The sequence below is a fragment of the Rhea pennata genome, chromosome 10, assembly GCF_028389875.1.
Source record: "Rhea pennata isolate bPtePen1 chromosome 10, bPtePen1.pri, whole genome shotgun sequence".
Taxonomy (NCBI): Eukaryota; Metazoa; Chordata; class Aves; order Rheiformes; family Rheidae; genus Rhea; species Rhea pennata.
In genome coordinates, this window is record NC_084672.1 from 9,942,090 (window position 1) to 9,969,482 (window position 27,393).

Consider the following 27,393-nt stretch of genomic DNA (forward strand, 5'->3'; position numbering starts at 1 on the left):
AACGGGTGGAGGTGCATGGTATGCTTCGAGTCAGGGCACTGGCTGGATGTACACAAATTACATGATGATTACAGCTGCATTGGTGTAACGGTCCACATATTTTCACCTGGATTGTGGTTTCTTCAGCAAGTGTACAGTTCTGGTTAATTAATTCAAGGTATAGTTATCCCAATGCTGGTAACAGAGAGCTGTACTTAAAAACATCCATTTTTTTGGTCCAGAATCTTTGAAGTTGTGTGCTCTGGACCAACGAATACGTTAGAAACAATAGCACCACATCCAGTGACTCTTGGGTTCTGCCATGTGCTGTAAATGATTTATTAATTCATCCAGTGAATATTTTGGGATTTGAACCGCTGGCCTGGTTTACTAAGCAAACGAGGCTTATGCATGTGCATCGTACTGCCCGAAACCACTGGCCAACTCCAGCCAAACCCCACAAAGCTGCCCAGGCGCCTCCCGCTCTCAGGCGTGAACGTTTCGCACACTTGGTACACGCCGAGCCTTGTCCTGGGCGCTACCGACGGAGAAGCCTTACTCGCGCTCAGCCTTGCCGCCTCAGGGCGACGCTGAGGGAAGGGCCCCGCCACCCCCGCCGCCCGCGGGGCCGCCTCCGGAAGGCGCCGCCGCGCCGGGGGGCGCGGGCCCTTTCCCCAGGGCGACCCCAGGATGCCGGCGGTAGAGAGCCAGAAGGCCGCGCCGAGAAGGGCTGAAGACCGCCTCGCCTCCCCGCCGCCGCATCCCGCCACACGGGCGGCGCGAAATGGCCCCCGCCGCCCCTGCCCCCGGCCCCGCCGCGCATGCGCTGGGGGGAGGGGGCGGCCGGGGGCGCGGCTGGGGGCGAGCGCGCTCCCGCCGCACGTGACCGCGGCAGTGGCGGGGGGCTCCCTTAAAGGGCCAGCGGGCCGCGCTCCCCGCTGGGGTTCTGCGCGCCTCCGCCGGCGTTGGAGGTCGCCGCTCACCTCCGCCGCGCTCCGCCCCGCGCACCTGCGCGGCGGCTCGGCGGCTCGGCCTGGCGCGGGGCTAGGGGGCAGCCGCGAGCCGCGGCCGGCCGCGGCGAAGGCGCTGTGGGCCGCGGCGGGCGCTCGCCGCGTCCCCGCCGGCACCTGCGGCGGGCGGCCCCGCTCCGCGCCCGTAACCCGGAAGCGGTGCGGGGAGGGGAGGGCGCCGGGAGATGGCCGCTGCCTGCCGCCGCCTGCGCGCCGCCGCCGCCGGCGTGGCCCTGCCCGCGGCCGCGCGCGGCTGAGCCGAGCCCAGCCCAGCCGAGCCTCGACCTTGCCGTCCTCTTGCCCGCCCCGGCGGACGCTCCCGCGCCTCCGGCCGCGCGGAGCGGAGCGGAGCCCCCGGGGGCAGGGGCGCTGCCGCCGGCGGGGGCTGCCCGCGGGCTGGCGCCGGCGGCGCCGGGCCTGCAGCGGGGCGGCCGGGAGGGGCTTTCCGGGGGGCCTGGCCGCGCGGCGGGAGCCCTGGCGCGGGGGCCTCTGCTCCGGAGCGATTCCGGAGAGCGGCACGAGTCGTAGGGCTCGGGGGTCGGTCGCACGAATGTTCCTTTTTCCTCTAAGCGGAGCTTGGGTGGTGGTTTAGAGGGCTGGATTCGTTGGAGCGTCAGTTGTAGGGGTTTGCAAGGCCGGTTGTACTCGGTGAATGGTTTGGGGGGTTTTCTTCTTGAGTGCGTTTCCTGGCTTGGAAGAGACGTATTATTTTCGGTGATTTGTAGTTCCTCAAAGGTAGAGGCTGTTTGCTTGGGAGGGCAGTCAGGAGGCTTACAGGAAGGTGCGCAGGTTGTGTTGGAGGAGGGCTGTGGGCCGGCTGGTTTGATTTCTTCCCTGTGTAGGTTAGTTTTTCTCCGGTGTCTCTGATGCCAGAACAAGGCCCCAGAATGAACGGTTTCTCTCTGGGTGAGCTATGCTGGCTCTTCTGCTGCCCGCCTTGCCCCAGCCGCATCGCTGCCAAGCTGGCCTTCCTGCCCCCGGAGCCCACATACACGGTGCTGCAGCCCGAGCAGCAGCAGGAGGCTGGGGCGGCTGCGGCGGCAGGCACCCCGACAGGATCGGGCACCTGCAGCCTGCACTTGAGTGAGCGGGCGGATTGGCAGTATTCGCAGCGGGAACTGGATGCTGTGGAAGTGTTCTTCTCCCGCACGGCGCGAGATAACAGGCTGGGCTGCATGTTCGTACGTTGTGCCCCCACTGGCCGGTATACGCTGCTCTTCTCGCATGGTAATGCTGTGGACCTGGGCCAGATGTGCAGCTTCTATATTGGCCTTGGCTCCCGCATCAACTGCAACGTCTTCTCATATGACTACTCTGGCTACGGGGTGAGCACCGGCAAGCCCTCTGAGAAAAACCTGTATGCAGACATTGATGCAGCCTGGCAGGCTCTCAGGACAAGGTAAATGGATGTTGGGAACAAGATATTTCTGTATCTCCATTTAATCCTAATAAGTTCAGCGTCTGAACAGCTAACCTGCTGAGAGGTAGAGGGAAAGGGTCTGCAGGTGGTTGTGCGCCTCGCATTTTGAGGTGTCATCAGATGTTCCATCAACAACTACGATGTAATATGTCAGATGGCTTCATTCATTAAAAGGATGCCCAAGGCTTCATCCTTGGGCTTTTCTGAATTCAGGGTCAATCAGCTATATTGTGGTGTCCATTGCTTCACCATTACAAATCTCCGCCACAAGCAGGAAGTATTCTTATTGTGTGGGTTGCAATTTGAAATCAAATTGAGCTCGTAGGGTGCAAAACAACAACAAAAGAACTCTAAGATTTTGCATTGATGTAAATCTTGCCCACCACTGTCTACATTTGAGTTAACCCAGTCAAGCCAAAGCGCTGACTGAATTTGGCAGTATCCCAGGCTCTTGCCTACGAAGAACTGCTAACTGTCTGTGATGTATCTGAGTTTTCATGCAAGCTCATGTGACATATACATATTTTTGGCAACCAAATAATTGTTATCAAGTTGGCTGAGGTAGCAAAGTGGAAGGGAAAAGTGTTGACAGGTGGAAGTAGAGGTGGGGATCCTGCTAGGAGGAGGTGCTGAAGAAGGTGGCATCCAAAGGGGTGGAAGAGCAATGTGAAGTCTCTGTCAAGGCAGTGTGGCAAGTAGGAGCACAGGGAGCCAATGACCTCTGGGAACTCCTGAGCTGCCTCTGCTTGCTCTGCTGCCTCTGATGCCTCACTACAACTGTCTACCAGCTCTGGACCTCTGTAGGCTGATCTGTTTGCAGAAACTTTGAGCTCCACTTGCTATTGCGTAAGTGGTTCTTAAACTGAGACCTCACAGGTTGTGTCCTAAAGGAGATATGTTTTAAAAGGCTTGAATTGCTGCATCAGGACAAGAGAAAAGAACTATGGATGTTGTCTCTTCTTGGCACTGGGGTCGTGTAGATGAACTTGGCTTGTGTGAAATGAAATGAGTATTTAATATCTACTGTATGGATAGGTGCCATCAAAAGCACCATAGGTGCTTCAAGAATAGTGACATGAGTTGTTACTAATTTGATAATTGGCTTTTGAAGGATCCAGGGATTGGTCAGTTGTGGAATCCAAATGACTTTTGACAGTGGTCTGCCCAAGTCAGGTTAAGACTGTGGGGGAAATCTTATCTGGAAGTCTTTGAGTAAACCAGGTTCTGGGTTTATTTTCCAGATCCATACAAAATTCAAACAATATAAATGTTACTTGAATATGAGTAATATAGTCTGATGTAAAGAAGTAATTTTGATCTCCTGTATCCATAATAGAGGATTGAATGCCCTATAATGCGTATGCATGCTGTAAATAAGCTTTAAGGGAGGAAAAGTGCTGTGTATAAGCCATACCTGGCTAATGCTTGTCCTTTAGTTCTGTGCTTTCTCTATACCTCTGTTACTGTTTATTTGATGAAATTTTTCTCATGAAAGCTTTCTGGGGCTCTGAGAAAGTTCTTTCATGTCTAGTTGGAGCTGCTTGTGTCTTGACAGGCATTTAGTATGTGTTTAAGACCAGTGAAAGATCCAGAAACTAGGGGTTCCTTCATTTAAGTCTTTTGAAGTTTGACACAGTGGGCAATACCAACATGTACTTAGCTTGCTCTGAGGGAACTGGGCTCCTTCTATTGAAGTATGACTGGAGGAGGTCATGAGTCCTTTCTGTGGTTTATACAAGATCCGGGTTCTGTTCTCCCTTTAACTTGAGGGGCTGAAATTTGCCAGCTTCTACCTTGCTATGCTTGTACATCCCAGATCTTAGTGCTATTTTGAGCATCCTCTCAGACCAGTTGTGTTAAAATTGGTAAGATTTTTTCAGGAGCTAAGGAAAATATTACAGTACTTGAGGTGTCCAGTGAAGGTTTTTGGTAAGGTAAAATGTAAGCTTTTTAAAAAAGAAAATCAATAGAATCTGTTCCATCAGATTTTCCTCATAACAAGTATGAGCCAAAACAATAGTCTTCCTGCTTATGAATTCTCTAAGCAGTAACATGAATGTTGCAAGGCTTTGATCATTTTTTGTTCTATTAATAATTTGATGCAACTTACAGTTAAGTGAAAGATTCTACTGTAAGAATACAAGTCAAACTCTTGATGTAAAATGTCGTATTATACCATTTCTGTTACAGCAGTTTAAGTCATTTTTAAGAGAGAGTATGTGTGTGTGTGTGTGTGTGTTCTTATGCAAATTCCTAATATTTGGCCTGTAATCATATGGCAGTGAACTGTAATGCAAAGTTAAAAGTGAAGTCTTAAAATAGGTCAGGTTCACTATGTCATAGAAAAGCATTGAGTTATCCGTGTAAGTTCTGTGGGAGTCTGTTGCTGTTCTCAGTCCACCAGCCATTCTACCTGGCAGCAGAAAGGAATCATTAAAATGCTGGAAGTCTTAGATTTTTTTTTTTTATTGTAACTGTGAAGTTTGATCTTTAACAAATAATTTATCAGTGTATTTTGAGAGTTGCCCCAAGTAAGACAGGAATTAACACTGCACTTGGACAGTATGGATTAATGCCAAATTTTAGAAATGATAATAAACTGACCGTGATTACAAACATGGCTATAAATTCCTGACCATACTGCTCAAGTTGCTGAAATGAGGATCTTGTTATCATATAAGTATTGAGGTATCAAATTGTATATGACAAATGATTATAAAAATGTTATCAGCATTATCAATAGTGGATGAAAAATAGCCATTTCATTTGGCCTCAGTCATCAGCCTATCTGCAGAGAATAGATGTGAGCTGTTCTTTGTTCTTTTTACTCTGAATAAACAATAACTTATTTTCCTTACTGCTAGCTAAATGGTTACTTTTCCATATGAATAACATACTCTTAACTGGTAATTTTACTAATTAATAGGTTTGAATGGTAACTGTCTTTCAGAATAGGAAAGATGTAATTTGTATCTCTGTAGAGTGAGTTCATAATAGATGTTCCTTCAGATGTCTAATTGTAGCAATGGTTACTGTAGATCATATCTTAGGTGATAATCATCCAATAGCCGCTTGATTAAGAAATTTCCATCTGGTACTTAAATATTTCTCATCAAAAATTTTAATTTCTTGGCTTCAGATGACATTTTTGTTTTGAATACTGTGTTTTAGACATTTTTTTTGTCTGTTTTAGTTCTGCTTGTTCCAGAAATATACCTTCTCTTCATTCTGGTTCTGTTGGACCCTGTGTTCTGTCATGGCCCACATGGTTTTAAGTTGCTGCTTTTTACTGAGATGTGATTAACTGTTACCCTAATATCTGGTTGTCTCAGTGCTGCATATACACAGAATGACTTGATTTTTTTTCCCTCTCTCCATAAATTCCATATGGAAAGAGAACCAAGACTTCAATGTTAAGAGTAGTTGAACAGGATGCACACTTAGTTTGTACTGTACAAGCACGTAACCATGACTGTTCCTTCAGTTGCACAGTATTTGTAATAAAATCAATTGGTATGTTTTCTAAATGCTTGGAAAAGATTTGTAAAATGGTTTGAAATCCCAGTCAAATGAAAGAAGGCACTGCTTTCCTCAAACCTCTGATTGCAAAGTAGAATATCAGAGATGATAATCCATCAGCCCATGTTCTGAATATTGAAAGGAGGTGAAGAAGACATAGTTAACAAATTGCTTAGAAGAGCTGTTCTTGTTGCAGTTAGTGAATTATAGCTTGATATTTTTTCCTGGTGCACATTATAAGCTATTCTAATATCCCCTGCTTCTGTTTAAGCTTTTGATAAATACCTGATTTTATTGTAATGTTTAAATATTTTATTTTCAAAACATCCATAAGAGAGCATGGGTTCATTTTCACTTTTGTCAATAGAAAGTTTATAGGCACAAGAACTCATCTTTTTACCACAGTGAAAGGAATTGAACTATGAAATGATACAGTTAAATGCAGAGGCTTTTAGTAATGGATGGCAGATAGTTTAGAATTTCAGTAATTTTCAAAACTTTTTCCTCAGATGTGATAGTTTAAAAAAAACAAATATAAATAAGCTTTCATTATTAGGGGGTATCTTTTTATTCATGTTGCTGATTCCCCCTCTCCCCTTATTGATGTTTCCTTTGCAGGAGTTGGTGACAAGTGTTGCAGTTCTCATTTAAGTACAATCGGGAAACACATCTGATTAAATTAGTGTAGTTGTGGTAACTCATCTGATTAGATTAGTGTAGTTGTGGTAACTAATCTTCTGAGGTTGTATCAGTTTAGTCAGTCTCCATTCTGATTTGCTGAGTGGCTACAGCTTCCTAGGTAATAATAGCTTCAATTTTTTTCTCTGATATTTCAGAATAGTTTTTCTATTTTAATGTTCTTTGCCACAGTGTCTTTCACTAGCACTGTCTTGCCATGTGTGATCTAGTCTGAGTATTTCAGCACTGAGCTGACTTGAAGATTTTTATTCTACGTAGTCTCTTGAAACCCTCTTAAAGATTTAGCCTTATTTGCTTCTTCCCACTTGGTGTTCCAGGAAGTGTTTAATTGAACAATTTGTAATATGCACATTTGGAAGGTTGGGAGGGCAGGAGTCGTGGTTTGTTACAGAGAGACAAATACAAAACATTCAACACCTTCTCAAAATGTTTTATAGTAGGAATAAACTCCCTCGCTGTGCACAGTGCTTGGTAAATGTAAGGGGGAGTGTGTTCTGTTAACTTCTGTTACTTTCGGTGTAACTTTCCAAGAGGATTTTTTTGTGTGTGTGCATTTTGCTCTGTCACTTGCTATGAGTCACATCACCTTTCTACCACTGAACTTGGATATACCTATTTTATGAAATATGTGCTGGTGAAGACTGTCAGGTAGCTGGGTTTACAGTTTACTACTGCACATAAATTAAGCATTGAAACTGGAAAAGGATATGTGTAGTTCTCAGTGTGGTGATGTTTTTGCTAATCAGAAAACTTTAGGACTTTGTCACCATTCAGCTTAGTGATTTCTCCAGGTTGCTGCTAAAGTGTCTGCTATGTGTAAGTGAAAACGTAGGGCTTCTGATACAGAATTAGCAAAGTGAATTCACTAGATTATGACTCAGCCAAGCACAGAATTCAGCAAATACTGACTTCTGGGTTCCACTGTACTTCCTTGTTTGCTGTTTATTACCTGGTAGGCAGGTTTAAATTATAGGTAAGGTGTAGATAAAAGGTGGGTTTTTTTTTTGTTTTGTTTTGTTTTTCCAAAAACTGTGGGCCTAAAGAGTAGGGTGAAGTTGAATTGAAAACAACTAACCTCTATTTTCATGTATTTTGTTTTACTACAGTTGTTCTAGATAATACTTTTTAGATGTTCTCTTGATCTACAGTAGATTCCATATGTTCTAAATGTGTTTCCTTGAGCCTGTCACAAGTGCAGCTTCTTAAGTACATTCATGAATTTGATTTGGGAGATTTCCCTCCTAACTATCATTAATTGTAACAGGGTATTCACACTTGCAGTTTTTCAATAACGTTGATACAGTGTTTGCAAAGGTTTGTGTAATGTATACTCATTAACATTTTAAGAAACTGTTTTCTAAAACTTAACTTATTCTACCTACCGTGGTCAGTACTTCCAGAAAAACTGCATAAAACATTGCTTAAAAATAGAAACCTATAAAATAGTCTCTTGTCATTGTCTGCGCAGTGGACAGCAATGAAGTCAGAGCACGAGTATCCTAGGGACGAATACCAACCACTGTTTAAAACAGGTGTGCTGATGTTGAAAGTTACCCAAAATGTTTACTGAGCTTTGGTGTCCTGGTATGTAGATGAGTCACTGAAGTAAGCGAAAGTAGTCTTGCTAAATATTTTCCTAATTCTATCAGGACTGTAAGATCAAAGCTTGTTTAAAAAAAAAATCTTTTCATTGACAAGAGTGCTTTGCAACTAATGTGTTTCTGGGGGTGGTGGTGGGGAAATAAGCTGCTGATAACAACTATTGTTACCCAAAGGTTTATCTTGCATGTGGAAAGTCCTGAAATTCAGCAGCCTGAGCTGGCCGTGTTATTTTACCCTACTATACAGAAGTTGTAGGCCTGTCTCTTGGCATAATCGGAGCGTGGTCCATAAAGGATTCTAGAGGGACACATCATTAAGGTCTACGTGCTGAAGCGACTCAGGATTTTATCTGCTTTTAGTGCCATGTGATAGATTAACTTCTATATAAGAAGGAATGGCAAGCTTCTTCCCTGTCTCTGTCTGGATAAAGTAGCTCATTACTTGTGCTTGTAAGTATAAACAAAAACAAACAAGCCCCCTCCCTGCCCCCTCCTTACCCTCTCCAAAAAAGAAAACAACTGGCAATGTTATCCAGGACTTGAGAGACCTGAGGATATAGGTGCCATGAATAAATTATATGAAGAGTAACATTTAAACTACCAAAAAGAGTCACCTGTCAGCAACTGGTTTTGTGGGAAAAACTTAACAATTCTTGAGCAAGTGAATATTTCCATGCTTAATGGAGAAAATGGGCTTTGGGGTTTTGTTTGTTTTTCAGTTCTGTGCTTCTTCCTCACATGAAGATACAATAAAACAAAAATGCTGAGCAGTTAGTGATTTGGTGCCTAGCATATCTGAATTGCATGTTTGATTTTAAGATGAGATTTGCCTGGGGGAGAGGGGAATCTAGTTATAGTAACTTTTACCATTAAAGCTTGCCTCAGATGTATTCTTAAGCAAAATATCAGGAAACAAGTCCCTCAGTTGCTTTTTGTGTTGACTTTAACGCTTAGAGCCTCCAAATAGGGTAGCACTAAGGACAAATAACATTGCTTTTTCTTTTTCTTTTCTTTCCCCCTAAAGCTGGTCATAAACTTCATGAATAACTAACATTCCTTTCTACCCTCCCTCACAAAAATAAATCAATTACAAGGCTGTACTAGGAGCAGTTGAAATGCATCGTAAAATAAGCTCTGAATGTGTTGAGGCTAATGTGCTCGTGCATATACCAAGTTAGCTTTGCTGATTAGCTGCTACAAGGGGCAGAATTCTTTCTGTTGAGGAACTTCAGGAGATAGTTTGAGTTGCCACTGCATTTGGGAAGGCACTTTACCATGCCCCGGATGAAGGGTTCCTTATATTCTTTTGAACCCAGGAGGCACATGCTACAGTTTTTGAACTATACTAGCTCTTAATCATCTCTTCACATAATTTTGAGTTTATAGTGAATGTTCTGTCCCTCAAACATCAATTTTGTATGGACTAAAATACAGTAATTGGACAACATGTTTGCATCTGTAGAAATAAGTGTATAGTGGAGAATTGAGATCAGTAGAGACTAGTACTTAGGGCATCAAGAAGCCCAGCATTTAACAATTAATTGGTCTTTTAATACTATCATTGTTCTGTTTTATGATGCAAAACCAAACTAGGACAGCTGGTGCAACTTTGAATGTACAAGGGAGTTTCCAGTCTGCAGTCTAAATGGAGAAGATAAAAAGCATCTGTGATTGAAGGAAGGACCTTAGCTCTAGAATTCTGTGCTGGTATTTTTAATACGAGGAAAGGTCTGGATGAAGAAGTTGAGTTGTGCATGCTTTTTTATGTTAGTGTGATGCATTGGAGAAATATGTATTCCATTTTCACAAATCAGTAACTTTTAGCAGTAGAAAATCTCACTTTCAGCAAAGTATAATCTAAGGTAGAATTGTTATAGAAGGGAAGGGAAATGGAAACTAGAGTGGAGATAGACTGTCCAGGTACGTGCAGATGTTCAAAAGTTACCTGAATTGCTTGGACATGAAGCAGAAGCTTAGCATTTAGAGCTAAGGTTACAGCTTAGAGATCTAGCATTTTGTTTTTGTTAGAATATACGGACCAGGCTGTGAAGCACTTTCCATGATCCAATAACTCTTGCCTCATCTTGACGTGCTTTCAGATTTTTACATGAATGACGTAAGTAGCTGCATGCTCAGGCTGACCTCTGGTAGAGTGCAACTACTCCCTGCTTATCTCTGTCCCTAGCTGACCACAAATAACTGACAGAGCCCAGGGCTGACCAGGAGGAACTAGGTAATACTGGTCACAACTAGTAAGGCCAGAAATGGGCACGAGGTCAGGAAAAAGGTGTCTTTTCCCCAGCATGGCATGAGGTCATCAAAAAATACATCCCTACACCAAATTTTGTATGACCATGAGTCAGACTCTGTGTCCATAAATAAATAATGCTGCAGCCTAGAGCCCATTGAGCTCTCCTGCATGGCGGTGGGCTGCACAGCGGTGAATCTCCACTTGAGCTGGGACACCTCTGAGAGTTAAGAGAACCTCTTCCACGAAACCATTGGAGTAGTAGGAGACTGAGACTCAGGTAATAACTAATGTGCTGTAAGATTTGTTTGCTGTGACTAGACTGTACAGCCATCTTCAATAAATCTATTTGCAATAAATCCAGAGTTAATAATACCCCCTCCCTGTGACCGTGATGAAGCTGTGTTTCATTACTGCTGTCAAAAGGAGCATTTTGTTGATGTTACTTCTTGTGTTCCAGGTTGTGTGAGCACATGGCAGGTATGGCTTGGAAACTGGGCAAACTCTGAATGAACACTGAGGAGTAAAGATGATCTTCTTAGAGGACTAAGAATAAAGAATGGGGTAAATAGTACTTAAGCATCAGCTTAAGGGCTGAGAAGATATTTGCGTTCCTTATTGCGAAGGCTTCTTTGAGAAAAACACATTTTTGTGGCAAGCTTGCTCATGAAGCCAGGCTGACTTCACACAGTCTCAAAAAGGTGCAAATTCAGGACAATTGTATAGTGATAGTATTATACTGGTGCTATCTACATGCATACCTTATTTTAAGTACTGTTAGTTTTGTAGAATGACACTGGTCCTACAACGGCATTAGGTTGTGGTTGCATATATTGACCATAAAACTGAATAATGCAAAGGTGCCACAGTGTGCTAACCAGTAGGATCTCCCACCCTCTACCTGCCTCCTGTGATTTCATCTGTCTTTATGAGCACTTCCATGTCTTTGGGAAAACCCCTACAGTCATTAAATACATCTGTGAAATCTTCACAGATCTTTCAAGTAGGGGAATTCCATGTGGTTTCATAAATGAAAAATTATGTTGATAGGCAAGATGAGGTTTTAAGTTAGTATGTTTGCCTCAAAAGTCCAGAGGAAAACATTTTAATTAGCACTAATCTCAAAGTATGCTTTCCCAAAAGTAATATTGTTTATAGGCATGGTCGCTTGAAATTCTCATCTGGAAAGATGTACCTAGAAAGATTTTTTTTTTTTTTTTTTTTTTTTTTTTCCCCCGATGGCTAATTTGAAGTTCATTGGTGATTTAGACAGTTTGGGGTAGGCTTTTAGGAAGACTTGTATTATCAATTTCAAAAATGTCATTTACATATGGAAACTTCACTTTAAGAACTTTGACTCTTCTTTATCAGTGAAGGGATGGTGCTGAGACAAGATATGTCCATTGGTGACTGGCAAATAACCCCTCTCAAGTCAGTGTCAGCTAGTAGCGCTCTCTCTCTCTCTCTCTTTTTTTTTTTTTTTTTTTTAAGAAATTTGGCAGCACAATTCTACTTAAAGATGCTCATGGCTAAGGGTTGTTAATTTTAACTTTCTGTGACATGGCACATCCACTTCATTTGTATGTTCAGCAAGTGAACAAGTATGGGCTAAGGAATAATGGAATCCAACAGATTTGAAAATTATGAAACCAACTTTGAGATTTTTCTTAGGAAAGCACTCTGAAATGTTTGCTTCAAATGTTTTCTTTTTAAGAGAATTGTTTAGAAAGAGTTTTGCTCAGATTATAAAATCTTTCTAGCCATTCCTCTGTACTGTTGACTTGTTAGCTTTGCTTTGGGTGTCTTTTGCTGGAACTTGAAAAACGGTGTTCAAAATCAACAAAGCAGCAAAACCTACTATATAGTCTTTCTAGTGCACAGATAAACTGAGATAATATTTATGTGATTTAATCATTATTCCATGAAATTTAAGAGTTATTTATAATAAATTAAACAAGAACATTTATCTGCCTTTGGGAAGGTCATATGAACAGTTACACAATCCAATAAACTGAAAATCTTAAGAGTATGCAAAGTAAAAGAGAAGCCAATGGTAATATGGGGGTAGACTTGTGCTAAGCATTTTTTTTTTTATGTGGAACCGTTTACACTTCAAGGTAATTTTTGTTAACTCTTTGTTGGCTTGCCTTAAGTGTTGGACTGGTTTGTTTGTAAAGATATTAATCTTTGTCCAATCTCTGTGTGGTGTTCCCCAACGTCTGATGAATGTATACCACTAAAAGTAGGAATGTTAGCTTTATGACAGCCTGGAGAAAGTGTCATCTTTCTAGAAAACAGTACTGTTTTTGAAGCATGTCCTCCAGGGGCAAGTTTAGAAAATTAGAAAATTTCTCCAAAATGCTCTTCATCCACTATAAAACTACCAAAGTTTTATAGCCTGGAGGGGGGAGGGTGTCAAAAGCATGTGTGTTATTTATTTTAATTGAAATAGTTCATTCTGTGTAAAGTCTGTTTTGGAAGTGTTCCTGGCTAATTCTTACCTTGGGGCAGCTGGTCAAGAGCCAGTCTGTGCTGCTCAACTAAGTCTGAAATGCCCCTCAACTTGCATATTGAGCTTTATTGCACATTTTATTCAAAATATTTTTTTGTTGCTCCCTACAGTAGTCTTGTCTTTTTTTTTTCCCTAGTAAAGGCATAGCTCTAATGTATGTTGATAATGCTACAGAAAATGTTAATGTTTCAGTCTAGGTATGAGTATCTTATCAAGCTTAACCTGTTGTAAAAAATACCCAAGTTGTTGTAGGAGTAGGTGGGATCCAATTTTGCTATTTTTATGTAGTATTTTTTTGTGTAGTTCATGTACATGTAACCTTTATGAACATGTAACCTTTGTCTCAGACTGGTTAATAATCACCTTGTGACTTTGCATACATTGCAGGAATCTTTTTGACGTGAGAAGCATCCGTCTCAGAAGTCAGTACAGAAGCTTAAGATACTAAGTGGTGTTTGAGCTAAAAGCTGACCTGTATGCCTGTAAGCTTTAGATTTATGCTGAATCTCTACCAGCTTTCAAACTCCTTTTTTTCTGATATGGAAACCCTCTGGCCTTTCGCCTGAGCTCTTGCTAATTATTCATGTAATGCAATTTTTTTCACTCCTTAAAGCCCTTTGTCCACAAAACCAGTACAATTAGTTCTATATTCTGTTTTTATGATTTATGCTCAAAATTAATCTGATAATACAGAAGCTATTATCTGTGAAGGAATACAAGCTCAAATATAGTTGTCTTTCCAATAAAGAAATTATTTTGGTATATTTTTGCTTTAACAGAAAGTCAAGTTGCCAGCAATTTGAGAGATCAGAATGGCCTTGAATATGACTTGGATCTGAGTTTTTGCCATAAAAGATTAGATTGTCATAAATCCTTCGTATTGACCCAGTTTTTTAGAGGGCATGAGGTCTATTAAGTCTCCTTAGTCTGAGTTCTTTTTTTATCCTTCATTATTCTGCTGAGACTGAGCAAATTTGTGCTTGAATATACCATATACCACCCTTCCAAATTGGATGCCCTTCTGTCAAAGCTCATTTAAGAGCTGTAGGCCATTTTGCATATGGCACTGAGCAGACCAATGACGTACAGAAACTGGCATCTTTGAATTATCTCAGGGAACTACCCCTCCATCCAAAAATCCACTTTAGTAATGATCATAATGAGGAATGTTTGACCTAAGTATCTTGGATGTTTCTTATCTGGATGTAGTCCTGAACTTGTTGCATTTCAGCAACAGGGAAAAATGAACCAAGGATTCTCAGTCTCTTTGGTCAATCACAGTAATTTTCCAGTTTTTTTGTTTGTTTTATGATGAAGCGAGTGTCAATTTGGAAAATAAGGCAATGTTAGCTTCAACTTGGCTCGTCGTGTTATTTGGATTTTGAAGAAGAGAGGCTGAATTCAAAAATTTTGATTTAACACTCTTATTTTTTTCCTTCTTCACTGCTCCCAGTGTTTCTGGGTAATAGTCTAAGGCGAACAGTGTTCTTTTCTGTTATTCACAGTAATATCTGATCAGACTTTCTTTAAATATTCTTTTTAAATTCTAATTAAGTATTTCTATTTTGCTGCTTTCTTGTGGGCTTTGTAGTACTAGAAGGGGAAAAACTATTCATGTATAAAATGTAACTGCATGGAGGGCTAAATATGAACAGTGGTGGTGAGGGAAACGCAACAGCAGCTTATAACTAAAAGTGCATTCGTTATGGAATGGTGAAGCTGCAGAAAACCTACCTGGGCATAATGTTGCTACCAAATTGGCATTCAGCCTCTATATCAACATTAATACACCTGTTCCTTCAAACACTGCACTGTTATCTTTTATTTCAAAAATAGGAACTCCAACAACACAAGACTTTTCTTTATGCTGTGCTGGTTTATTGTACACAGTTGAGTGCCAAAGTGGCACTTGGTTGAATTGATACCATTTCTTCCTGCATAACCAGTTATTCTCTGGTGATACTGCAACAAAATAGGGTTTAGTTCACCAGGATTGCATCACAGATAGAGGCAAACAAAACACTGAATAACATCATAGTCCAGGAAGTCAGTTTTTACCTTGGGCATCAGTTGGAATAAAGCATTTAAGTGGCTGCATTAATAATTGGTCTTGCTCCACAGCTAGGTACTTGTGCTGCTGTTGGAGTAGCTGTCGGATAATTAGTAAGCATCCTCTTTTAAGGGAGAAGAAGCTGGTTAGCCAGAAGTCTTTCACCAGACTGATTGCAAAAGCAATTGGTCCTGCTAACTAGATGCATATTTTGTTTTCTGCCAACACCGTAAGCATGTTGTTTGACTATCTTTAAAACCTCTTGATTTGGGCAAAATGCCTTACTCCATAGTAGCCAGAGATGATGCCAAATATGGTAGTTGGGTAAGCTGAATAAGGAATATATGTCCTTCTTTCAGAACTGAATTATCTCATGTGGATGTATGGAAGTTCTGAGAAAATTAATACCTTTCTAAATGTATAGATCAGATAATCCCTTATTGAAATGTCTGTTTCTTAGATTAGCATCTGTTAATTAAATACTTAATACCAGTAAATTTAGTTATATGTTTGTATGTAAATACAAACATCTCTGTGTTTAATAAATTACTGGTTTTGTGCTAATTTGTCCTGCTCTTGGAGAGCACAAGGCAGATCTTGTGGGCACTTCTACTGAACATACAAGAGGAACTGTGATTGTATGCTAAATTTTAATGTACTTGATTTCAAGTAGTATTAACTGAGGAAGGGGAGGAGGGATTTAGCTCTTGGGTTTGTGAAGATAAAGGCTCTGACTAGGAAATTTGATTTTTAAGCTCTAAACCAGTTATCTGTGCTCTGATGTTTTAGAACATCTGGTACTGTTAATCCTTGTGATTACTGTATCCTTTTTCTTTTTCTTTTTTTTTTTTTTTTCCTTTAATCATCTTAGCTTTATATTTGCACATTACTGGGGCCTGAACCTTCAATATGCTGAAAGTTCAGTAAAGAACATGCACAGGAGGAAAACTAAGTGTAAAATAGTGCAAGTTTAAATATTGTGTAAATAATGCAGAGCTTCTGTGGAGCAGCAGGCCTTTAATCCTGGTACCATTGAGTCAGCCTATACTTGAGAGATAGGAGTAGAAGAACTTGAGGATGCTTAGGAATGACATATAACTTCCATTTATATAGGGCTTTGATGTAAACTATAGGAAGCCTTAAGTTCCTTTTTCTCTTTTCTTCCTTCTCTTTTATTTTACTCCCTGTATCTATTAATATACCTTCTCCTGAAATGTAGTTAAGAAATTGCTTGTACTCAATATAAGAAGGAAAAATTTTTGTAACATAAAAAGTTAATCTTTAACAGCGACACAAAATGAATGCTTAATGTGTGCTTATTTATAAAGGCATTGCCTAAGATACTGTTCATGTCCTCATTTTTTAAACCCTCTAAATTTTTTTTCAGTAGAATATTTCTGTAAATTTCTCCTAAAAAATGTTTCTTTTAAAACTCTGAGATCAGATTGAGAACCACATCAAAAAAAGTTGAAGTGAGTTGATGAACCTGATTTAAAAGTAAGAATGTCAATATAAAAAATGGTGAGAAACAAAGGAATGCTGAGATTTTTCTTGTTTCTGAAAAGGTATTGGAAAACTTATACTAACAGATTGTTTTAATGAAATGACTATCTTCTTCCATGTGGCAGCTAACACTTTGGGTATTTTCTATAACATTTAAAGGATCTAGCTGAAAGTGTATAGTTGAGAGAAGGCAGGAGAGGTTCATCAGAAGAGTAGTATTTCCCTGTCAGACCATGAATATTCTCCACTTCTCTGAAAGCAGATGCTTAAGTGCATAGAGAGTCTCACTGTGATAAAGCTCAGGATGTTTGCAGCACTTATTTATGAAATTGATATACATTTTTTCCACTTACTTGGGTGTGGGGAAAAAACAGAGGTTGCAGTCTACTCAAACAGAATGCTTTCCTATTTCTGGTTCACAAGATAGTGAAATTGCAGATGCAGTGCAGTGGAAGTGCAGGTTGCTTTCATTTTAAATCCAAAGAAAATAGTACCTTTTTTCTTTAAACCTATGGAAATGGTTACAGAGTAGCTCAAAGAAACATGAAATATTTCCGAAGAATTAGAGAACACTGTCTGAACAGGATGCATGATCTGCTGGATGACACCGGCCATAGCATTTCTACACTTAGCTTTTGTGTAGAGCCCTTGAATGTGTGGCAGATATTGCATAGCTTTGAGAGAAGTCATAACTTTGTTCTTTATAGTGTATGAGCATATTAATGCAAGTGTATAGGAGAAGGAGAAATCCTGCTGCCAGCTGAGTCATCTTCATGTAATGCTAGTTGATAAAATATTCATATAATGGGGACAGATACATTTAGCTGTAGCCAGTTCTTTCTGGGAGTATTAGGCTAGCTCATACAGCCTAACAATTCTGGTAGCAAGGGCTCTACCTCTTTTTCCTCTGTCATTCCTTTCTAACCTCTCCTTGGCCCCTCTGTCTCTTTCTGTGAGACACTGACAAATCATGACCTGAGCTATGCTGATGTTTTTGAATGGGTAGAAGTGATGTAGCAGCCACTTTGCAAGTATGAGCAGACAAGGTATTTTCCATTCCAGCTCACACGTAATCCTCTTGGGCCTCCGGCTTTGGTGTTTTGTGTAAGAGGCTGCATTCAGTTTTCCAGGGGTCTTTGAAGAATGGTGTGAAAATGGCTTTAGCTTTGCCTCTTCTATTAGAATTTGAGATACAAGTACCTGCTTTTTTTGTTGAGTCTGTTCAACTTTTCTTTATTCCCACAATGGAGGGGAACAACAGTTAATCTATTTCACCAGCTTGTTTTATGGATGTAGTTATAAATGTCTGTGAATGACTTGAGGAAAACAAATATCAGAGTCACATATGTTTTATTTAATAGCTTGCAACTTATCAGTGAACCATAGCAAAACTAGTTACTCTAATGCTGTTAATCTTTTGTTCTCATCACCTGAAAACATGAGGGTCTTTTGAAGGTGACCTATAGATGAAATGACTTTTTGCTTAGAGGCTGAAACCTAAATAAAAATACAGTAAATAGGTGGAAGAAAATGTAAAAGGGAGGCAAAAATTAAGAAAAAGCAAAAGGAAGAGCTAAGCAGTTTCCTTTTATTTCAGTAGTGGGACTGAGCAGTTTCAGGGCCAAGCCATATATGAATGAAAGTTTCTGAATCTTGTAGAGTGATCTGCTTTGAATTTTACTTGCCCCCCGCCCCCCGCCAGCCTCTCAAATGCTAGATGAAGACATGTAACCAGCTACTTTTTTAGAATATTTGTCTCCAAAAGATTAATCCCAACTTGGCAAACCATGTGATTCCTCTATTATGCAGGTGGGACAGTGTTCTCCAACTGAGCTGGTTTTAGCACTCTAGTTAACATTTCTCTTCCAACAGTTACTTTTTATTAAGAGGACCTAGATAACTGCCTCCAGAAGAGTTCACCCGTACTTCTGTTTTATGATCCCAGTGGTCCCTTTTTCATTAAGTTGTAGTGCATATAGCTAATAAGCTATGCAAGCCTAGAAGCGTGAAATTTTAGGTGAATTTTGCAGTGTGATTAAAAGTTGAGATCAGTTTTGTTTCTTTGAGATAGGTATGCCTAGTGAAGACAGTTCAGTTAAAGCTGATGTCAGAAACTTTAGGGCAAGATTTTTTTTTCTTTGCAACTATTTAGCTTTAAGTGTACTACTTAAGCCACATGTTGATTGGTAAAAAGCGTGTATACTGTGTGTAAATTATTTTCTTTTTTTTTTCTCCCCTACATTGAGAGACGAGTAAATAACACCTGTAGGAATACCTTTTTGTGGGAATCCGTACAAGTTGCTGCACGAGGGCAGGGTGGTCAGTGTGTATGCCTTTGTAGTGATAACTGCACTTCCAGAAACTGTAGCTTGTGCTATTTAAAGAAGACTAGCTAGTGCCATTTTTGTCTCACCTGGTCTGGATTGCACCCTTTGACAGTTAGTTCCTGCTTTGTGAGCAGCTGAGCTGCTCCGAAGAAAGGGAGAAACTTTGGAGATGGCTGGAGCGGGTGGCGGTGGGGTCAAAAACCACTGCACTCCACCTCATAAGCAGTCTTGGCTCATGATTCAGAGGTATAAAACTTGAACAGGTGTGGCCTCTGGCAGTTAGGTTTGCAGGAGGGTGGTATACCTTGAAAATCACCTTGTGTGCCGCTGTAGGTACGCGGAGATAAGGGAAACGTTCAGAAAGTTGATTGTGTCTCGCGTGGAGCAGAGTCAGGCTATGAGCAGCGCTGCGGATCGTTATTTGAGGCGTCACGGGTGCCTCAGCAGACAGGTAGTGCAGGAATAGCAACGCTGCTGCCTAACGGAAGTGCCCCGGGAGCAGGGAGTTTGCTTGCTTTGGGCCGGCAAAGCCTCCGGGTCCCGCCGCTGAGCCGAGGCGGCCAAAGCAGCCGGAGCCTGGAGGCGAGCCAGGCGGCCTTGGCTCACCCCGCGTCCCTGCCGCGGGAGCGAGGCAGGGCTCTCCCGCCTGGAAGCAGCTGAAATTCAGGAAATAGCTATGAAAGCACAAGATCTGTGGGAATGGATAACTCTGTTAATATTTGCACTCTTTGTTGTTGTTGTTGTTGTTGTTTTTTTCCTGGGTTAATTGACACCTGTATTACCTGAATCTCTATGTGACAATACCTTGTACACATATGGAGATTTTCTAAGCTTGCTTGTTCTTCCTAGCAGCCTGTATAAGAGTACAATTTTAGGTGCTTTTTCATCCTATTTTCTGCTTTTGAGTGTAGGATATCCACTACAAGTACAGGCCTTTTGCAATGCTAAAAGGGTTGTCATATTTCTAAATACCACATTTTTAAATGCTGAGAGGATTATGATTTTGTCTTACCTCTACTGTATAAGAAAACATACAGTGTGATGCATGTAACTTAACTAAAAATAGCACAGCAGGTTAGAGGTGAGCGTGAGGAACTGGAGGTGAAGCTAATGAATTCCTCGCTCCCCGAGATGCTAGGGATGGACTGGGCCTCACTGTGCAAGTAACAGAATTTCCTCTGTCTCTTGTTGTGTAAATGTACCCCAGAGACTGGCTATGTAGATTTGGTACACCAGCTACAGTAAAGTGTATAGAATGGAACATAGCTGACTGAGTTTTCATGAACTATTGATGCTGTGGTTAATAAAGGTAGTTCTTAGAGGCCAGTAAAGGTTTCCTGTCTTTGATAAATAAAGCTCAAGACTTCTTTCTTGCATGCTTCTGTGCTACAGAGCATCTTAATTAAATGCAAAAGACTTTGTTAAAGTAATTCCAATGCTCTATTTCTAAACTAGCTGGAGTGAAATTCATTTTTAGTATGCCATCTACCCATTGAGTCTTGGGGCTAACTGGTGTAAAGCAAGACTGCTCTAAGAAACTGCTTTGGAAGAAGCTAAGAAACGGAGGAGAGCAGAGCATGTGTGTATCTTAGGGTTAACTTGGTGACCAAGTGCAGAGAACCTCATCTGGTTTCCAACCTTCCTAGAGAAAGGAGGGGGAGGGGGGAGAAGTTACATTTGAATATAGGCATCTGTTTACTTCTGTTCCCACTGTTACTTGCTCTTTTTTCAGTTTACCATGCTTTTGATTGCAGTTGCTCCTGTGAGTAGGGAGATTAAAAACAAAGCTACAGTTTCAAATACCATTAAAAACTGCAAAGGTGTCAAGGTATGTCTCTTTCTTATAGCTGAAGAACAAATAAAAAGTGTGAAGCAAGTAACTGCTAGTGTATAGGCTTTTTGAGTGTTCAGCAGGTGATGAATAATGCCTCGATACTGTCATCCATTAAGAGGAAAAGTTTTTGCTTTTAAGTTTGCAATTTCTGTGTTGACTATGTTGAGCCTCTCTCCCTTCCTCATGAGTATTCAAGAGAGACTCTTCAAAAGTGTTTTTTTTTTTTTTTTTTTTTTTTAAGTATTTTGAAGTCAGCCTTTAATTGCAGGATGTCAAGGTCAGAAAGCTCCACTAGTTGTTCAAATGTGATTTAAAAAAAGCTTTTTGAGAAATGTGTTATATGTCAGCATAACATACATCAGGCTTATAGTCTTCATCTAGGAATATTGTGCCCTTCTCAAGTAGTTTAGTAGGTTCTATTAGGTAAAGAGACTCCATGTCCTTTTGTTTAGTTTGGAATTACTATATCTTAATCTTCTCTCTGACTATGTAACTTGGTGTAATGAAAGGTATTCCCTCTCAGGATTTTCACATAAAGCAGAAGTGTACTGAAGATGATGCAAGTGCCAGATGATATTCGTAATAGCCATCTTGGCATGCATTTGTTGTGTTCTTGCTGTTTTCTCTGGTATTAAATGTATGTTAGGATATTTTCAGCAGAGGCTGTTCAGTTTTAAGTAATACTTTTTATACTATAGAAAAGTAAGCCCCTTTTTTAGGAGAAAATATTTATAAAGTCAGAACTAAGCAACCAGTTCTGCAAGGAGTACATGTATAATATTTTGTTAGAGCTGGAGGTAAATCATGGTTTCACTGCAAGCAGAAGAGTGTTTTGTGCCTTTGGAATTGGAATAGTTTATTTGTGACTTAAATTTTTCTCTTGTGCTCTCTTGACCATTAAAGGTCTCTATCCATAGGTAAACTGAAGGAAAAACTCCAGGGGACTTCATTTGGGAAACTGTTCCCTTCTCGCTGCATGAATGCACATTGAATATTTGAGTGTTGTAATTTATCGTATTGCTGTAAAATACTGGGATGATAAAGGTAGAAATTCAGAGAACTCTACCACATTATTGCTAAGTGGGGTGTGTGTGTGGCCCAGAAGAGAGTCGTCTTGCTTGTCAGTGGCCTTCTTGCTAAAATTTTCTCAACATGAAAGAGTTAATAGAGAAACTGTACCTCAACAGTCATTTTTTTTTTCACATCTGTGCACCCATGGGACAAGTTCATGCTTAAATTTCAATGCATGTTTAATGGTAACTCTGTTATTCCCTCATATCTTAAGAAGTGATGCTATTGGGAGTGTGTGTGTGTGTTGTGTGTGTGTTGTGGGGGGTAATAGAGATCTCAGTCCTGCGGAAGCAGCTGTTCTAAACCTATATATTGTTTATAACAGCTAGTTCATGAGGTAGATAAAGGAGCAGTTTAATGTGAACAAAACAAAATGTAGTATTCTAGGTTATTAGGATAAGAAATTAGGTTATAAATACTACTGAGTTCCCAATGCAAGAAAAAACAAAAGAGTTTGCGAGAAAATTAGAGAGCTCTTAAAGAAAATTCTGCAAGCGCAGACTACGTATTTTTAGCCCATTCTGTTTTTTGTATCACAATGTTTTTGTGACTATTCAGCTAGCGTGGAAGAGATTTCTGCCAGCGTGCAAATTTGCAGAAGCCTTCTTTCCCAGCTGACGGGGCATACTATCAAATATGTTTTACGCTCTTATGTTTCATGCATCTTTCTACTGTCTTTAAGCACTTTTCTGAAAAATTTGAATACTGTCTGAGTGCACTTATAGAATGGTCTCTACTCTAAGATCATTAGCAATAAGCAGTGACGTGAACAGAGCCCAACTTTTGAAGAGCAGAAGACAGCCTGCAGACCAGCCCTGTTACCTACCAGGCTGCACAGCTGGCGGCATGGGTGGCCAGGCGCTAGGACAGTGTAACCTTGCTCAAAAAACAAGCATGTGAAAGTGCTGCTGTGGAGTGGTATGAAATCTTCCAACAAAACTGGAGGTGAAAGGAGAAGGGACTTGGTTGTATTTGAAGATACTGTTGAATCTGGAAAAAATGAAGGGAATGGGTTTACCTTTTGTGAGTGTTTGTTTTTTGCCTAGTCCTGAGCAGATTATTTACTTTGGTTAGGGAAGGCATCTAACACTTGGAAATGTGACATCTTCAGCAGTCTGCCTTTAAGGCAAAGGAACATGAAATTATTTCAAGTTGTATTTGAAAAGGAAGGACAGATTTTTAGAGAAAAAAAAGTGGTTTTAAGTTTCTTATGTAATGAACACATTTTTCCCTCCTCTCCTCCAAAAGCTACTCGGTGTAGCTCAGCAGTGTAAAACTGTTTGGTTTATGCCAAGCACTAATCCTTATTTATTTACAGAAAAGAAGAATTTTTTTTAATGCAGAAGCCTGCTGACCACACAACTGCAGAAGACAGAGCTAGAAGGGAACTCAAATGTCATCTGGTCCATTCCCAAGGCAGGACCAGTTGCCTGTAGCCTATTCAAGCACTAGGTGGTGGGAATCCTGCGCTCTCACTAGTCAGTCCGTTAGTGCTTTCTCAGGTTACATGCTGGATGATAGTGAAAGAACCTAAATGGCTTTGCTGTAATTTTTGGCCATTACATCTCATTCTGTTCAAAATGAGTGTAATGGGTTCCATTTTTTTTTCCAGCTACCTCTTACTTATTTGAAACCTGTTGTTGTTATGGCTTTTCTAAGCCTTCTCTCCTTTGGAATAAACAACTCTTAGTTCTGTAAGTCTTTTCACAGACTTTTTTCTGAATTCCTGTGTGTTCTGGCTGCTCTTCTCTGAAGCCTCTGCCTCTCTTCTGAAGTGTGATGCCTTAGATGAGATGAATAGTTTGTGAACCAGAATCTCCTGGTTCTTCCTACAGGGAAAGGATTAATCTCAACATCTGACACATCTGAACACTATGTTTACAGTATGACATAAACTTCTGTTGAACTTGTGATCAACCAACCCAGTTTTACCCTAGATAAGGAATGGACTAGGAATTGAATTAAGCTATGGTTAAGTGGTGGTACTGTCTAAGCTGATTTTCTGCTAGTGGTGTTATAGCCATAATGGTCTGAGGATGTGAAGGTTGGTTGCTAGAGATAGCTGTTCACTAGACTAATTAGTCGAAGTGGGAGGGGAAGGGAGTGCATGCCTGAGGAGTGGTTTGCATGCCCAAGAAGCTTGCCTGTCACTACCCACACCCACTGCCTTATTGGTCTAACAAATAAGCAAAATAACTTTGCTTAGTGAGTCAAAGCTACTACCCATCTTTATTTTTGCCCTCAGTGTTAGACAGTCATTTCCGCTTTGTGCATCATGCTTAAACTAATCCAGGTGAAAAATAATTGCAAAAAGAAGAGGTTTTTTTAGCTTGTTCGGTTCACTCTGCAGTCGCGCAAATGGTTGTGGCAGTACAGTGCTTGGGAAAGAAGTAAGTGCCTGAGTGCAATGTGGGAGGTGGCAATTATTTACATTATGGCTACCATAAGACTTATGACTGCTGAGACTGTACTCTTAGGAATACATCTGATTAGTGATTAGAATTTGCTAAAACTTTTTTACTCTGGTTTCACAGTTATAGGCTTCTTTCCAAATAGAAGTGGTAGGAAACAATTCAGCATAATCCAATTAAATTTTAAAATGTATTTTGATTACAGTTGGTACCACAGAAATGCTATGAAATAGCTTCTTTTTTCTTTAACCTACCATAGTTGTTCAGGGCAAACTTTCTGTGGCTTCACTAATCAGCAGTTTGTAGATCTGTTGATTGAACTCGCTGCATAATGATATCTGTTATCCTAGTTAGAAGTTGGTTGACCTTTGAGCACTTTTATCAATATTTGATAGTATATAGCTGATGATCACAAGGCAAAATACAAGAAGCAGTTGCAGTGATTCATCCTTTGGGGATAAGTAAGTTACTGCAGCTGTGGAAACAGTGCAAGTTATCTTCCTACAGAAGTGGCTACAGAAAGCCAAGTTACTTCTACTTGATCCATTTATTTATGAGAAAAGAGATGGTGCATCAGTGGGTTAGAGCTACAGTCAAATAGTCCAGCAAGGCTGTATTGCTGTGGTATTTGTAAATAGGGAACTTGAAAAATATCCTCTTAACAGCTATTTTGCAAGTGTCATGGGGTAAACTAATAATGGAGTTGTAGAGTGAGTCTGTGTGTGTTAGTACTGGGATTTCTCAGTAGCATAACCAAATGACACTCATATTTTCTGGAGACTGTCTGGGATGGCAATAAAATAATAGAGATAGTGATATCAAGCTGTGTAAGATTCCTTGATTCAGTGTTTTTGGCAGCCATTTAAATTGCTTTGAGTGTGAACACGTTTGCAGAAATATTTTTCTGCTCTTGTAACTGTATTGGGATATATGCAAGAAAAGATCTTTTTCTTGCAGTTGCATAAGCCAGAATACTACGCAAACTTCTTTTGGCTCTTACTACAGTGAAACTGTGAAGTCAAAAAATCTACTGAACTTCAATCACATAGTGCTTCCTCTTGGAGTTGAACTGGAATGAGGAAGAGGAGAGAGACATCTCATATTTTAGAAAATCAATCTTAATTGTGGTCAGTCAAACACTTAAGGCTTAGACCTATATTTGTGTGAATTCAAGGGAATGTGGGTGAGAAGCGGCAAAGGGAATCGTTATGTTCCTAGAGTTTGATTCTTGAAAAAACTAGTTTCCTCATTTGGCAGTTGATATTCTCGTTAACACAAAAATCCTTAATCCAATGCCTTACTGTCAGCGTTGGCATTTATGCTGAAAATCTGCTATTTGATTTCTGTGGTATTTTGGCCTAGATGCTGAAGTGGTGCTTGCTGAAGGATGACATGAAATTCAGTGTTTTGCTCTGATCGTGTAAACAATTTTCAGTAGTATGTATTGGCCAAAGCTTCTCTTACTGAGTTTTTTTTAACAAAAGTTCCAAAATTTAATCTCATGGTCCAGCGATGCAGTCTCTATGTAGAGATTGTACTTGGTTGAGGGCTTTTTTGTTTTCTTTTCCACCTTAAAGATTAGATTTTTCAAATTCAAACTGTGTTTTTTTTTAATTCTGAAACTATAGATCTTAGAAGTGTGTAATGATGTTGTAGGAAAAACTTATTCATGTTTTTTGTTTCTTAAATGATTAAATTTTTAAGTGATTTTAAATTTTTCCAGATCACGAAGTTTAGAGATAATAGAATTCATTGTATTTTGAAAAATAGCATTCATGTTGTGACAAATGAAATGTATGCCAAGTAGATAGTAGATTTGGCTTAGGATTTACTAGATTATAAAGATCATGTGTGTATGTGTTTTTTTTTTTTATGAAGATTCCTTCATCAAAAAACTTGAACAGAAATTTATAGGGTATTTTTGCTCTTTGAAATTATTGTAGTGCCTCATGTTGTAAAGTGTGTGTGTGTGTATATATATATATATATATATATACACACATGTACATATTTTAAAAATTGTAGGGACATTGGAGGGGTCTGCATAAAGAAACAGACTTGCAGTGATGAGTAGCTTATGAAGGTTTGCTTTATATCTGAGCAGGTGTATCTTCCAGTAAAGATACTCTAGAAGTCTCTAATTGCCTCTAAACATGTCATGAGCGGGATCATTTCTGATGGATGCTGGATTTACTTTACATATCTGAATTATTCTGTAGCTACAGTTCCCTTGAGAAAGCAATGCCCAGTTTCCAGCTCGGTCTTCCTGAAAGAACACACAGGCCTTTTGCTGTGGCTTTTTTTGGCCATTCCCTTTCTCATGAAGAGAAAGGAAGAACTTGCATACTTTGTTATGAGGAAGAAGCTGGTCACCAATAGCTGCCTGAGGGTTTAGTAGAACCAAAACAGTAGGTGTCAGCTGCATTGTGAGAGGGACTTCTTGTAGTCTGAACGCTTCTGGGGTTCTCCATGTAGATAGAATTACTGGGACTGTTTTAATAGCTTAAACTCTGATTTGCTGTTATTGCTTGTCCGTGCCCTTCTATTGCTTTCCAGTTGATGAAGGAATGTTGTTAACTTCACTGATTCAGTAAGCCTGAAAACAGAACTGGCCTCATTAGTGCAAATGTATTTAGCACCTTTGAGGATTGGCACAAATACTGTAACTTTGGCCGTGAATGTTGCAGGGTTTTGGATGTGTGACACATTTGTAGTCCCTGAAGCAGCTATTCCGCTAACACTTTCAGCTATGGAAGAAGAGAGTAAAAATAGCAGTGGTAAACTTTTTTGTCTGTTTTACTCAGAATTGAAGTCCTGAAAGAAAAAAAAAATGAGTGTCTTATGCTCATAAAGATGTTTTTATGACAATTCATGGTTCTTTCATAGAACCAGAAGTAAAATCCAGAAATTTTTTAAAGCACTCTACAAACTCAGCTGATACCATCATTGCGTGGTATGAGGACACTGAGGTGTGAGGAGGGATGTGGACCTTCCCACAACCACACAGCTGATCAGACTGAACTGGAAATAACTGTCTTCCTTCCTCACTTGCCCAGAGGAGCCCAGACCTCCAGATCTTCCCAGTCTCCCTCGTCCTGCTGTTGCTGTGACTGAGGTGTCTCATTACTCTGCACAGGAGCCAGTGCAAAAGTCTTGGAAGTGACATCCGCGACAGCTAGCTTCTGTGGCTTCCAGAGTACGGTTTATGC

The 27,393-nt window shown here is 40.4% G+C and overlaps 1 protein-coding gene across 1 annotated transcript in view; it reads left to right on the top strand.

Moving 5' to 3' along the window:
• Positions 1-1,429: 1,429 nt before the first annotated feature.
• Positions 1,430-27,393, top strand: part of ABHD17C (abhydrolase domain containing 17C, depalmitoylase) — a 35,468-nt gene continuing 9,504 nt past the window's right edge. The window contains exon 1 of the mRNA XM_062583538.1: positions 1,430-2,388. Coding sequence (XP_062439522.1) covers positions 1,856-2,388 — 533 coding nt within the window. The 5' untranslated portion in view covers positions 1,430-1,855. The remainder of the gene's footprint in view (positions 2,389-27,393) is intronic.